We start from the raw sequence: 14,633 nt of genomic DNA, 5'->3' as shown, positions 1-14,633 counted from the left end.
GCATGGTGAAAAACGAGTGCAGCTTGGGATGAATTTCAGAAAAGAGTCAGGCTGGGTTTCAGAGTCAGAAGGCAGCACTTCCTTAATTCTATAGTTTAGCTGATGATGCTCTGCGGCAAGAAATCACCTTCTCTATTTGAGACGGTTTTTTTTTAGGTTTTTGACCCAATGATGAACCTTCCAGTCAACTAATGAATAACAATGAATACCGTCTTCTCAGCACTCCAGCACTAATCTTTGTAAGATTTAAGGAAACCATTTTTTCTCTGTTTTGCTGTCTATTAACCTGCAATCACATATGGATGGGAAAAAGCTTATGAAACATTTCATTTCTCACATAAATGATAACAACTATTCACTTTAGAGCAGGATGAACAACATACAAAGCAGGGTTGGGAGATGTCTGTTTCATACAACTACATCTCAGTTTCTGACCTGGATGAAATCCTGCATAAATGCAAGCGAATTCTCTTTATTTCATATATTCTATACTCAGGTTTAACAGATTTGCATTTCAGTTTACATCTTATTAATCTGCCAATTGACTTAAAACTCTCAAAATCAGAACACAATGCTTTTTGGTAAAGAAAAAACAAGACTTTTCAGCAAAACAGGCATCAAACCAAAACTTGAGTAATGTATCTATTCTACAAGTGACAAATTCTGAGAATAACTGGAGGGCTGAGGGGATCAAAATGCCAGGCAGTAGATAGGACTATTTCCAATTTCTAGTCAGAGAAACTGTCCTTCAGGAGGACAGCTCTCCATTTAGGTTGTCCAAAGAGCAGGTCTTTCTATAGGCCATAAAGTTGTAAGTAAGAAAGTTGTAAGGAGTAAACTGGGTAATAAAAGAGCCCCTTTTTAGAATGACACAAAATTAGTTTCTGTAACTCTTTTCCTCCTGAAAGTCTTTTACGCTCAACCTGAACTTATCCTCCCCTTCAAGAATTCTTGGTGTCTTTCTCTGAGATGTCCTCCATTTTAGCAGCAGAGCCTACAGAGAACCAATACACAGAAGTTCCCTGTCACAGAGCACTTTCTGTGGGTGCTCTAAATGAGTACAACCATCCACTGTACAAAAGCGTACAGTGTATGCAAAGGGAACGTTAAACCTCGAGTACCTACCTTTAGTATTGGTGGTTTAGCAAACGCTCTCACTCCATCCACCTTATCGGCCTACAGACTTTATAAATGCTATTTAGGCTTAAAGATATGCGAAACAAGATTTTTTTAAACCCACACACCATCTACAGAAGCATGTGTGCATTTTGTTAGGCCTCTCATCACCCTTCAAATCATCTTCAGAAAGCCTGAAAAGGTGAAAATCTAAAGAGCTAAAAAACATCAGCAGAACCTGAAAATTATTAAGCTACATCTTGCACATGATTTTCCTGTATTCATCACTGAGGTTTCACCAAGAACCAGATTCAGGTAGGTAGTAGGGGCCACACTGCTTTTTCATAAATTATTCCCTCATACTGTACATAACGTACAGTTCTATGTCTGTTCTTGGCATGTTTTAAGTTAAAATTTGATCATCGGTGTTTTACCAGCATCGTCAGGACCAAGTGATTTTTCAACATCTACTATTCCAACCCTTCAAGAAGGTCAGACATCCAGAAGAGGTGGTAGGGTTGGACTCAAAGCTGAGGCCAACACTCCATTTGCTGTGTATATTTTTCCTGATTCTCACCTAGAACCCTGCCACCTCAGGCAACCACTTAACTTGAACTATCACTTGGCCCTGAAACTCCCTTTCAGGAGTTATTTCTTCCCTTAAACATAGTATAAGAATATAATGAAGGTGAAAAGAAATTTCATCTGGGTTACAAATGACTCACAGTGGGACACAGCTCAAGTCAGATTGCTTAGTTTGTATCATTCCAAATGGCAGCAACAAGTTAAGAGACATGAGGGACCTACCTCTGTAGTCATGGATGAGATCCAATTGTCCCCTAGCCCAAGGTCAAAGCCAGTTTATTCCATAACCTTACGCAAATAACAGTGGTTCCTCAGTATCCCCTTTCAAATAATTTAAACACTCCTCCTTTATCTGAAAGGGTTATTCTTAATAATGAACCTACCAAAGGGAGACAGAAAAGAATGAAAGACAAAAATAAAAAGTAACAGTGCAGGATAAACATTTCCACCCTAACAGTAAGGCCTCTAGGTAACATATGGTACCAACTTTGTATATCTACAAAGACTTTAATCTTTAGAACATTAAAAGGAGAGAAATCACCTTCCTAATTAATTTTAAAGCAAAGCAAACTGTAGGTTTACATATGACAGAGTCTTAAGGACCACCAAATATGCAGAAATAAGAATTCCAGATATTTCAGTCCTCAAATATACAAAGCCAAATAAGGCACAGGACCTAAAGAATAAACACAAAGTGAGACTACAATGTTTTAGTTCATGTGATTTAGGGCCCCTCTATTTGGTCCTGTAAGATAATTTAAATAGTTCTCTCTGTTGTACATGTCCAAATTTATTCAGACTGTTTAGAGAGATCTTCGTTCTGAAACATAGAACACGATAGGCTATAAACTCCTCCAAACTACATTGTTGGTATAATCTAATTCAAAATATAAAAAATCTTCAGAGACTTTCAAACCCTGCCCCACTAATCTATTGTAAAATATAACTTTTAAACAGAAACATACTATACTATTACTTATAGTAATCAATAAACGAGTTAGAATGAATGATCACTGAAACGTTGATCCAGGAGGCACTGTTTTCCTGCTTGGTTTTCAAATAATATACATTTCTGTGCACTACATACTGACACCCCTGAACAGACTTCCTAAGCTGATCCTGGATGTTCACATGCAGCAGATAAATGAATATCTGCAGGTATCATACCAAGCTAGTGCTGGTTTGTGTAGTTATTGGACCATCTTGCTACATTTTTTTCTTCATATTTTGAATAAGTGGAAGAGGTGGAAAATATCAAATGACTGATATTGTAAGAACCACTGGTCTCTAAATTTAACACAATTGAGACAAAAATAGAAATCAGGAGGAATGAGACATTTTTAGCTTCAACTGGATGCTCATAGGACTTAAACCAGTTGGCTGTGTTCACCTGAGAAAAAGGGCAAATGCAGGGAACACGCAGAAAACATTGGAAATAAATTATCTGAGATTATGTCTAAAAAATGAAGCATAATTGGGAATTCCAGAATGATTTAAGAGCTCTACAATTCCTCCCTATTTTAACCCATTATCTTTTGAAGAACTAATATATTTTAAGGAATATATTGAGTATGATATGAAAGAAACTTCCCCTGCTGAAAAATTGGCCCAAGACCAATTTCTTTTTTGTTTACTGAATGATTCTGTATGAATCTATATGAAGATCAGAAAAAACTGCCTTAGCAATTAACAAGTGCAAACCAAGATATTAAACACTAATCCACAGCAAAAGTTGCTACACAAGAGACGTTTATTAATGTTCTGTTGTATTTACAGCTTTAACATACCAAACCAGGGTGAATACCACTTGGTAGAAAGCACATCACTCTACACTATAACACATTGGTCTCTGCTAACACATTGTAAAAGCAAGTAGTACAGTATGTTAGGGATCATCTCAAAAGTTCCAAGCTAATTCTTTCTTTGCTCCTAGTACCTAATCCCCTCCCTACTCCTAGCCCCTGGCCTAATCATCAGGAGACAAAAGAAAAAGAAAAAAAAGGGGTAGGGATTCTAATCACAGAAAGTATCACCAATTGCATTTTATTAGTAATTATGCTGCATTTGTCCTTGTCCTTTCTATTTTATACAGTGATAACACCTTTACAATCCCTTAGGTACACAACAGAATAAGGTACAGCAAAATTAGAATACAGACTATAAAAAATTAATGCTTATCATTTACCAATTAAGAACATATTCTTGACCACACCTTAAATGTATTTTGCACTATGATTTTGTTTCTAGGTGTTCACAGTACAATTAAATAAATTTCTAGATTAATTTTAACAGCAAAATGGATTATGTGCAGAAATGCAGTCATAACAAAAGTTATACTTTTGAGAAAACCCCTTTTTTAAATGGCCAGCATTGTACATATCTTACACTAAAATATTTAATTCCAAATTCATTTTGAGATGGAGGATGAATAAAGCAAGATTGCCCCCTACTGACTACAGGGACAAGGCTCATGCTATTTAAAATGACTACAAATAGATAAGGCATTATTAGTACACCACAGACTTGATTGCGAGAGCTTTTTCAAACATTAACCACTAATGATTCAATGATTACAGAATTTTGCATTAACTATTAAAATTTTACATCTAGGAACAAATAGAGAGAAATGATCTTTGTCAACAGTACTTTATTTTTTTAAAGCAGGTGATTATTCCTCTGTGTTCCGCCTCTTGATTCACTTCCTGCAGGTGTTCTCTTGCTTCTTGGGAGAGAATTCATAAATGCAGGAAGGCCTCTGCCAGAAAACATCTGCCAGAGAAGGATATTGAATATTGAAACTCTGGTTAAGTTGTTATTTTGGCTAAAAGAAGGATGTAGTCACAAAAGAAGGCAGGATGTCTGGAGACACAAGAAGTACATTTTTACATAGCTTTAAGATTACTATACACTGACATCATAGTATTCAATAAACGTTACATTTTTGGTTCTTAAAGTTATAAAGGACTGTAGAACTAGAGAGAACTTGAATGCTTTCTTAAAACCCATGAGGTCAGGGGTCTCTCTCTCTCTCTCTCTCTCTCTCTCTAAACCTCCTAACAAAAGAACAGAATTCAAGTAGCACTTCATCCTACACTTAACCTCAACAGCAATGACTGAAATTTGGGGACAAAGACACAGTAGAATCCAAATGCATAGGTAATTTTCCACACACACTCGAAGCTGTTTACCCTGCCAATTCTGCCAAATCTCACACGAGGAAGATTTCCAATAAGGATGCCAGTGATATCAGTCTATACTTGAAGCAGGGCAAAGTTAGGAAACAACTATAAACTCACAGGTACCACAAGTACTTTTTCCAATCAATTAGAAAAAAAGTGACTGTATTTTGGGGCATGTATCTCGGGGTGGGGGGACTGTATATAGCCCCAATTTTTAAAAAGCAATATACATGACTAAAATAAATACTCTCAAAATGATGTCCATCTATTTTGTTAAATGCAGTTTTCATCTAATACTCTAAGGCACTTTTGTTTTGGCATATAAATTGGTTTGGTTCTCATGGAAATAATGGAAAAAATACAAATAACTCCCTATATTACTGCTAAAAAAAATACTCTAAAGAGATATATTAACAGCTTAACAAATATTTATTGAGAAACTACACTGTGATACCCTATACCGGAAGAGAGTTGGATGGGCTCATACATAGGCCCCTAGCTCACTTTTCCATCTTTCCAAATTACTGTAAAAGCCACAAGCAGCCCTTCTGTATCTTTTCTAATTAGACTACTGTATACGTCTTTAAAAGGCTGGCAAGATGCAGAAAAGCTACAACACTGGAGGAAATCAACATGTTCTTTTTGAACACTTAATATTTCCCAAAACCCAAATTCACTAACACTGGTGTTTTGATTTGAAGTAAACCAATGATATTGACGTAAGAGCAACTTTTCTTCATGGAGACTTCAGAATGTGCAGGGACAAAGACACAAGAATATAAGGAATCATGAAGGGCAAGTAGAACCAAAAAGAAAATTGGTAGACAGATGTCAAATAGAGATTTTTCAATGAGGCTAGCTAGCTACACTCACTACAAGCCTAAGTAAATTCAGTTTTACCACTTTCCATTAACAGATAAAAACTGATAGAATGATTACTATAAAGTCAAAACACTAGAGTTTTGCAAGAATATGAGATACAGTTCAGATACAGTTCACCTGGCCACTTTCTTTAGTTCATGCTGCTTCCACGGAGGCAAATTAGTTTTAATAGATCCCTCAAAGTCAGAGCCACCCAACAAACATTAAAAATGCATTAAGAGGTCCTACCTACTGTACAGCACAGGGAACACTACTCAATATTCTGTAATAACCTATATGGGAAAAGAATCTGAAAAAGAACAGATGTATGAATATGTATAACTGAATCACTTTGCTGTACACCTGAAACTAACACAACATTGTAAATCAACTATAATATTAAAAAAAAAATCCATTAAGAGGTCCTAGATAGGTTACTAATGGGTGATCTCAATCACCATACAAATTCCAAATGAAAAAGATTGCTAGAGAGGCACTCACTGCTCTCTAAGACCCAGAGGCCTGTTCTGATCAACTTGACTCACAAGCTGTTACAAAAACAGTGATGGAATGCCACGTTTTAGGGACTGTGGCTATCATTACTAAACTTTAGATTAGATCACTTCAGAAACAAAAGGAATCCAACAGCCTACAGATCATTTAATTTCAAGAGGAAGACAACAATTTCTTCTAGGACACTGTGTGATTTTTTTTTTTTTAAGCAAAAATTCCCCTGGAAACATTTTCTACTATCTTGCTACTTTACAACACAGTCCAAATAAGTGAAACTAACTTGAGGTGAATTAAAAATAAAGACGTATTAAGAAGGAGGGGGAAGGTTATAGAAAAAAGGAAATGAAAACACTTATCACTACGTGGAAAAAAGTTAAGAAGATATCTGATGCCTCATATGTATAGCTCACCAGGTCACAGCAATCACTATTTAATTATGAAGGGCCCTATCTCATTAATGCCGCGAGGGCTTACAAATTTTCTTCCCTCCTATTTCAGATGTGGTTAAAGTAACAAATTTAAGATCCATTATACTTCACATATACAAGTGCTTTTGCAGTAGTGTTAGATTATCAGTTAACTGTGTTACCACCTTACGGTTACTATAACTAGCTCCTCAATTATCTGGCAGCATCAAAAGAAGTGGTACTCCATAAAAATTTATTTTCCAGTTCATTGGTAAATAAGATAAAGTATGGACATTTTACATTTTTGACCATTTCAGATAAAGACGTTTCTAAAAGGTATCTGTTTCTTTTTAAACAACATAGAAGGAACATTTTGTTTTTCCTGCTTCCTCACAGTCACACACTTCTTGCTGCCACTGTGCCCAGCTCTAGCAGTTCCTTCTGGCTTTTTTTGCTGTGAGGCAGGAACCCAAATTTCCTTTATAAGCTTATAAATAAGTTCTGAAAGGGAACCTGAGAGTTGCCCTATGATAGTAGTACGTGAGCTTTAGTGTTCAACTCTTGTAATATCTACTTTGGCTGGTTAGAAAGAAGGCCTTTTGAGGTCACTTCACGGTGTGTGTGTGTGTGTACTATATTTTGCGCAGCCTAAATAGAAAAGTCACTATTCTTACACTTTTTTCTAGTACAGTGCCAGATCTTAGCACGGGAATTGAGTTATTTTTCTCTATGGCAAAGTTATTTTAGAAATTCCCTACCTGTGGCTTTCTGGCAAAAAGGAAGCCCACAGCTAGCTTTTAACTAGTGATACCTCCAGTAAAGAAAGTAAAAGGTCTTGGTGAAAGAAAAGAAAATCTTCACACCTTACATGATGGTTTTCTAGTACATCTTCAAACTAAATTAAACTAAATTTCCTCTGAACTAGAGAAAGAAAACATTCTACTTTTGGATCTGGATGGACAGTTCTTACCCCTGTCAAATGGACAAAGGAAATTCAGTCCCATGAGATATTACAGCTTTTTGGGTTCCCTCTGGGGATACTGAAAGTTAGTAAGGAAGTTATTAAAATTCTAAATGCTGCTGTAAGTCCCTAAACCCCTAATTTGGAGCTCTGAATCCTCTGGGCATGTCTGGGACAATTTCAAATCAACTAGGATATCAAAGTCAGACAGGAAAGCAAAGAAACCCTACTATGCCCTCCACTGGGGAACTTTATTCATATACCTCTAAGTCTGACAATGCCTAAAGCACTGTAAGGCCTCTGGCTCCAAAATACAGAGAACACCAAGTCTATAATATCCTTTTACCCCTCCAACAGCATTATTACTTAACTAAGGGCTGCCTACTTCAACTCATAACCCTAAAGATGCTTTGTTTTACATTTAGAATATACCCATAAAGCATTTCAGAAGTTTTAGAAAATCAAAACAATAATAACAAATTTTATAAACAAAAAAACCCTCCAAGTCCCTAACAATACAGGAAAACTGAGAAGTTCAGGCTTTCTCTCAACCTGTATTGTCATGTCAACCTGTCATGTATTAGAAGCAAGAATGTATGCATCCTCTAATAAAGCCTGAAATTGCCTTCTAACTGAAGAATGAAGAGAACAGACAGCGTGTGGCCTCATTCCATTTAGAAAGTCAAAGCCATTAGACTAGACCTATAGAATCTGTGAAGGAAGGAAGAAAGGGAGGGAGGGAGGGAGGGCAGGAGGAATCTGTCCCCTCAGGATATGTTGGGCACCAATGGATTAGGGGAAATCTGCAGGTGATTTCAAGCATTCATCCTAAGAAGAACTGTGGCGACCCCAAAGAATTAACTTTTTTTTTTTTTTTGCGGTATGTGGGCCTCTCACTGTTGTGGCCTCTCCCGTTGCGGAGCACAGGCTCCGGACGCACAGGCTCAGGGGCCATGGCTCACGGGCCCAGCCGCTTCGCAGCACGTGCGACCTTCCGGACCAGGGCACGAACCCGTGTCCCCTGCATCGGCAGGCGGACTCTCAACCACTGCGCCACCAGGGAAGCCCAAGAATTAACTTTTGAATCTATGGTAGGTAAGAGTTAAACCTAGGGCTTAGAAGTAACTACAAATTATAATCAGATATGTAGAGGAAGAAAAAAGATGACAATGGTTAACTACAATAAAACCACACAAAATATCTGACAAGCCTCTTAAAGTTAGGATGTCCCAGACACAAACACAGGCACATCACAGGCATTAGGACCTAGGCCAGTGGTGTCAGTGTCCATCTGTGCCCAGACTGTGTAACTGAATTCAAATTCAGGACACACCACTCAGGACATTTTAAACATGCAACAAAACATTCCCTTTCTTTAAAAAAAAAAAAATCATACACACAAGTGGTACTCTTAATGGCTAAAGTTATCTCTCAAATAAAAGTCCACGCTCCTTTGAAGAAACTGACTTTAACCAACAGAACCTAAGTTCTTTCCATGCTTTCTTTAACTTTTGTAAGAAATGCCTTATGAATATACTCTACCATGCATGTATCTGAGCTTATCTGTCACTGTAACCTTTGTTACTTATGTAAGAACATTTAATTATACATGTAAAGTGCTTAGTACAGTATCTGATATATCAAAAAGTTGACAAACATTAGTTATTACTATTATGCCATGCTTGAAAAAATTTTTGTTTCATTTAAGTAGTTCTCATCACATTATTCTGTTGCTTAAAAACTTTCAATACCATCTCACCACCTGGCAAATTAAATACGGTACTTTCTTTTCTAGAAGCATATATTCTGAGACCACCACGAATCTTCAAAACTGAGAACTCTACTCTGCATGCTAAGATCACCGCAAATCTTCAAAACTGAGAACTACACTCTTAGCATATGATTACTTACATAAACTATGATAACCCAACAGCAAATACAGAACAAACTGATGTTCACATGGAGTCAGCCTTGTGTTGAGCCAACACATCACTGGGTTTAAAGGGCTGCTCTATGAGTTCAACACTTCCAGCGCAAACGGGCTTAGTGCTCAAGATATTTGAGAACACTTTCTCAGCCTGGCTTTCCAGCCTTAATCCTCAACACTCCTTTATGCTACAATCACATTGCTGTCCCTTAAGCCAGCTCCGTAACTTCTCTGCCTCTATTCCTATTCAATGCTTGGCCTTAGGTGACTCTGAAATGCTTCCCCACCCAACAATTTCCACGATCATTTACACTTCCTACCTATCATTTCAGGTTTATCTCAACTGCTACAACCTTCACAAATCCTTGCTTGAGGCCTTCAACCAGCCTGGTCCCACCTGTCCTCAACAGTCTTAAGTAACAAAGAGTCAACTCCACGAAGGTTAGATCTTGTAACCAGAGGCCTCTCTCTGGTGTACTCTTTCCCAAGATTCCCTAACTCCTCCTTTTTGTAGCTAGTGATGTAAGATGGAGTCAGCCTCTGGGGAAAACCACGGGTGAACCAAAGAGCCTCGGCAAGGCTTAGTCCTCCTGTTCTAGGCAAGGGAAAAGGCCCTTTCCTCCCCTTCCTTTCCTGGGGTTTGACACTACCACCAGAATGGTAACATTAGGATGGGAACCTGAAGAAAAGGGATCAGCAAAGCCTCTCTGACTAACCTGAGAAGACGGAAGCCTTGATGGGCTTGTCAGTGGCCAGGCAAAAGGAGTTCCTAAAGTACTCATGGTCCTGTCAGCTCTGGGGTTTAGGGCCCCACATAACTGAGCTGAGTGATCAGGCCTGAGAGGCTCCTTCTCGCTACAGTCCTCTGGAACCGGTAAAACTGCAGGCAGCTGTGGCTTTGGGATTCACGATTCAAAGATCTAGGACCCTGAGTCCCAGTCGAGCCTCTTCTGCATTGTCTAAACATGAGATAATGTTTTCTCCTTCGGCAGTTTTTCTAACTTGCCTTTTTTAATAGTTTTTTTCATAGAAACACCCCTTACTAAACTAGAAACTAAAAGACAAGGCTTCCTTACCTTCTCCATATCCCCTACCGCAGGGTGTACACTCTACTCTAAACCTGAATAGTCATCTGCAATGCATCACATGATTACACTGGGACTACAATAAAGTTTTTTTCTTTAATACCTTTAATAAATAAAGAGAACTCTGGTCCTGGGGAGATTTGAGAAAGTTTCTGGCATCTTCCGGACTTTTGCATAATTGATAAATCCTCTGAGAAACAGGAGAAAGCCTAATTTAAAAAAGAGAAGTCAAGAATGAGTTTATAATTCCCATATTAAGTCCACTCCCCAGAAATATCCCTTCTGATACCAATACTTCATCATTTTTCTGCTAAAAACTATCAAAACACAATTGCCTCTAAAATTTCCAAAGGATTTCCACACCAAATTTTCCACTTCTCAATGAGAATACATAATCTCAAGAGCCAAGACAAAGTCTCTCTTGCACATTCAGAATCTAAGTGGTCTAAAAAGGAAACAAAAATAAGACGGGGCCAAACATTTACATTTGGAAGCCTCATTGAGAAGCATTAGCAAACCCTACCTTCTCTCCCCTGCCCCGACTCTGGCCTTGCCCCACGGCTCCAGGGATCTTAGTTCCCCAACGAGGGACGGAACCTGCCACCACAGCAGTGAAAGGGTGGAATCCTAACCACTGGACCACCAGGTAATTCCCAAAAGCTACCTTCTGAGTTCCAAAAAAGTATTCCAAGATAATATACTCTTTTTAGAGAGGTTATAAACTGTTTTTCTCAAAAAAAAAAATTCCATCCTTTCTTGCTGTGGGCTTCTTTTTTTCCAAAGACAGTACATAATGTTGTCCACTAGATGTCAGGCTCCCCTTACCTTTACAGCAATTCTCATATTCTCAACTGTATTTCTCTACTCTTAATTTAGGAGTCAGCGGGGAAGGTGACGAGCCCCCTCCAATGGTAGCTCACATACTCCCGGCCCTCCTCCTCCAGAGATGGTCCCTGAGTCTTAGACACATTTTTTTTAAACACCTTTATGGAGATATAATTTACACACCATAAAGTTTACCCATTTAATGTGTACGATTCACTGGCTTTTAGTCAGTTAAAACTATAATCCAATTTTAGAACTCTGTCGCCCCTAAAAATATCCTGTACCCACTAAGGAGCCATTCTCCATTTCCTACCCTCCTCCCATCTCCCCAGCTCTAAGCAATCACTTTCTTTTGGATACATTTTAAAATATACTCAAGGAGTAGAAGACTCTGTACTCAAATGGAAATGATTTTTGGCAGTAACCAAGAATCATCAGCACTGAGCACAACATCATCCTTTTGGCACCAAAATCAACAAGCCAGCTCCAGTCAAAGGATGGGTGCCATGTGGGAATGAATATAGGTCAGTTTTGCTAGACATTTCAATTTTGAAAGGTTAAAAAATGCAGGTATTTTATATGAAAATTCTTGATTTTCATGCGAAGACAACTAATAATAATAAAAAAAAAACTTCTTGGGGCTTCCCTGGTGGCACAGTGGTTGAGAGTCCGCCTGCCGATGCAGGGGACACGGGTTCGTGCCCCAGTCCGGGAAGATCCCACATGCCGCGGAGCGGCTAGGCCCGTGAGCCATGGCCCCTGAGCCTGCACGTCCAGAGCCTGTGCTCTGCAACGGGAGAGGCCGCAACAGTGAGAGGCCCGCATACCGCAAAAACAACAACAACAAAAAACTTCTGAAAATAACTGTGGAACATACAAACCACAACTGCAGGCTAGCTATAGCTTATGAGCTGCCAGCTTGAGAACTTTGTACAGACCTGTTCTCTGCAGGAAAAAAAAAAAAAAAAAAAAAAGTTCTCTCTGCAAGGGGTTCCAAAAATGACCCAAACACTGGATCCAAATACACTAAGTACATCCCAAGTCTCACTACTTTTTGCTTATCAGTAAGCAGTAAGATAGCAAGAATGATGAATTACAAAGTACTATAAATTCATCTCCCATGAAACTTTAATATATGAAGGAAATCAGCCCATTAAATTTCTTTAAATTATCAACGCTGTCAACAATCAACCTAAAATTATGCTTAATGACTCTTCTTTGGTCTATTCAGGATTTGCTTGGACTTTAGGCGGCTTGGGGGAAGATGAGGAGTCAGACTTTCTCTTAAAGGTACAGTTTAGAGAATAAGCAAGTCAAGGAACTACTCCTCTAAAGTAACTCTCCTGTAGGTCACTTTTAAAAAAAGTTTCTCAGTAATCAAGGGAAGGGGTAAAAATCACTCTCTCTCTTTCCTTGGAATGCCAATGACCAATAGTAGAGCAGATGATGCTACTGGGGAGGTGGGGGATGGCATCATGGATGACTTGTATTTTCTAAGTAAAATTTAGGGTCAGCAATACATGGCTCTATTACCCTGGGTAAAACAGGTAGGTCCTGAATATATTAAGCACCTGTCAGGCATGGGTTCTACACTGTGCTAGCCAGACCCATTAGCAGCCCTGGAACAAAGGATCCTAATCAAGGAGACAACAAAAAGGCCTGAAACAGGAGAAATGTTAGGATAGGAGAAAATGATGTCACAGAAGCAGAGTGAGGCAATTATACCATCTTTAGCAGCTACAGGATGTCTCTGCTATTGTAGAAATGACAGCAGTGATGATGGTCTGTTACTGTATCATATGTATTTTCTCTACAATGAGGAAACCAACAGTATTCACCACACTGCTCATTTCTTTGCTTTAAGATATCTTGGAAGAAAAGATTTTAAAATAAAAATTTAGAGTAATAAGTATAATCTGAAGACCAACAACCTGAAATGGCTGGTATATTTTTTTTTAAAAAATTCCTCCCTCTCATCACAAAATAATTCTTATTCGCAACAACAGCAAACTAAAGAATTCTGGAACCCCAATTCTTACTAGACATAACTTCTGGCGGTTCTTCCAGAAGTTATGTCTAGTAAGGTTATACATTTTCTGTTTTCTACCGATAGATCCAACTGAATATAGGCCACATAGACTCATGAGTAGTTCAGCTGGTTACAATATACCTATAAGCAATTTGGGGTTGAGCTTGTGAATGCTTTGCGGCAATAACTCACAAGGGGAAAACAGATCTACGGACTATAAAGTTATCTTATCAGTGTGCCCCTCTGGCTACACAGGAAATGTGAGAAGTGTATATGGATGGGTTAAGAGAAATTTATCACCACTAAGAGACGTTCTATGAACATTTATATTACTCTGATGGTGACAAGAGCCTAATCCTTGAAATATTTTAAAAATTATACTTACTATTGCTAATATATTACTGTATAGTAAGTGAGATGAGGGCTTAACAAAAGTAATTTTACTTCTAAAATTTAACATAATCTTTCCTCTCCTTTGTCTTTGTTAAGAGCACTTACCTAAAACCAGGAACACCCACCAGAGCCAGTACTGACCATCAAAATATCCAGGGAAGTAAGTGGAAAACTGAAAAATAAAGCAAAATACTTCAGAGCACCTCAGCAGATATAATTTCACATTTTAGCTTAAGAGTTTACAAAACACAAGATTTTATCTTGTACACTAATGCTATTCATTTAGTTCTTACAAAAATTTCTAAGAAGTTAGTGAAAGTATTTTATACAGTACAGATCTGAAATGATTATGATATACGCAAACATATTTTCTTTCATGGAAAAGCAATCTTGAAATATGATAGCTTTCAGCTTTACATACGCCTTGTTTTGAAAGTGCTCAAATCTGCTTGTTTTTAAAAAAAAATTTTTTTTTTTTTGCCCACGTTATTTTCCCTTGTAGAAATATGTCTTGATGATAACTTTCATTTTGCTTACCCAGTGCCAAACCCAACTATCTGATCTCTTTTCTAATGATCCCTGATTTTGTTCCTATGCCTCCAGCCATGTCTTGACCTTGGAAAACTTTTGTCACATACATCATGATGATCACATTCCTTTGCCAGGGACTAGCACATAATGTTATTCTGGCCAATGGAACTGAGGGCTGCTGAGAAGGTTTCCTAGCTCTTAAGAAGAAAAGGAGGAGAAGA

The 14,633-nt window shown here is 38.1% G+C and overlaps 1 protein-coding gene across 2 annotated transcripts in view; it reads right to left on the bottom strand.

Annotated features, from left to right (window-relative positions):
- Positions 1 to 390: 390 nt before the first annotated feature.
- Positions 391 to 14,633, bottom strand: part of NDFIP1 (Nedd4 family interacting protein 1) — a 53,775-nt gene continuing 39,532 nt past the window's right edge. Inside the window, exons 6-8 of one of the 2 annotated variants that reach the window (XM_079918408.1) lie at positions 13,987 to 14,053; positions 10,738 to 10,843; positions 400 to 4,470 (exon numbers count right to left, since the gene is read on the bottom strand). In XM_079918408.1, coding sequence (XP_079774534.1) covers positions 10,740 to 10,843; positions 13,987 to 14,053 — 171 coding nt within the window. In that variant the 3' untranslated portion in view covers positions 400 to 4,470; positions 10,738 to 10,739. Of the gene's footprint in view, positions 4,471 to 10,737; positions 10,844 to 13,986; positions 14,054 to 14,633 lie in introns of both variants that reach the window. The other variant, XM_079918409.1, reaches the window with a different exon arrangement.

Source organism: Stenella coeruleoalba, assembly GCF_951394435.1.
Source record: "Stenella coeruleoalba genome assembly, chromosome: 3".
Lineage (NCBI taxonomy): Eukaryota > Metazoa > Chordata > Mammalia > Artiodactyla > Delphinidae > Stenella > Stenella coeruleoalba.
The sequence above is the reverse complement of the archived record's forward strand: the minus strand, read 5'-3'. Positions and strand labels throughout refer to the sequence as shown.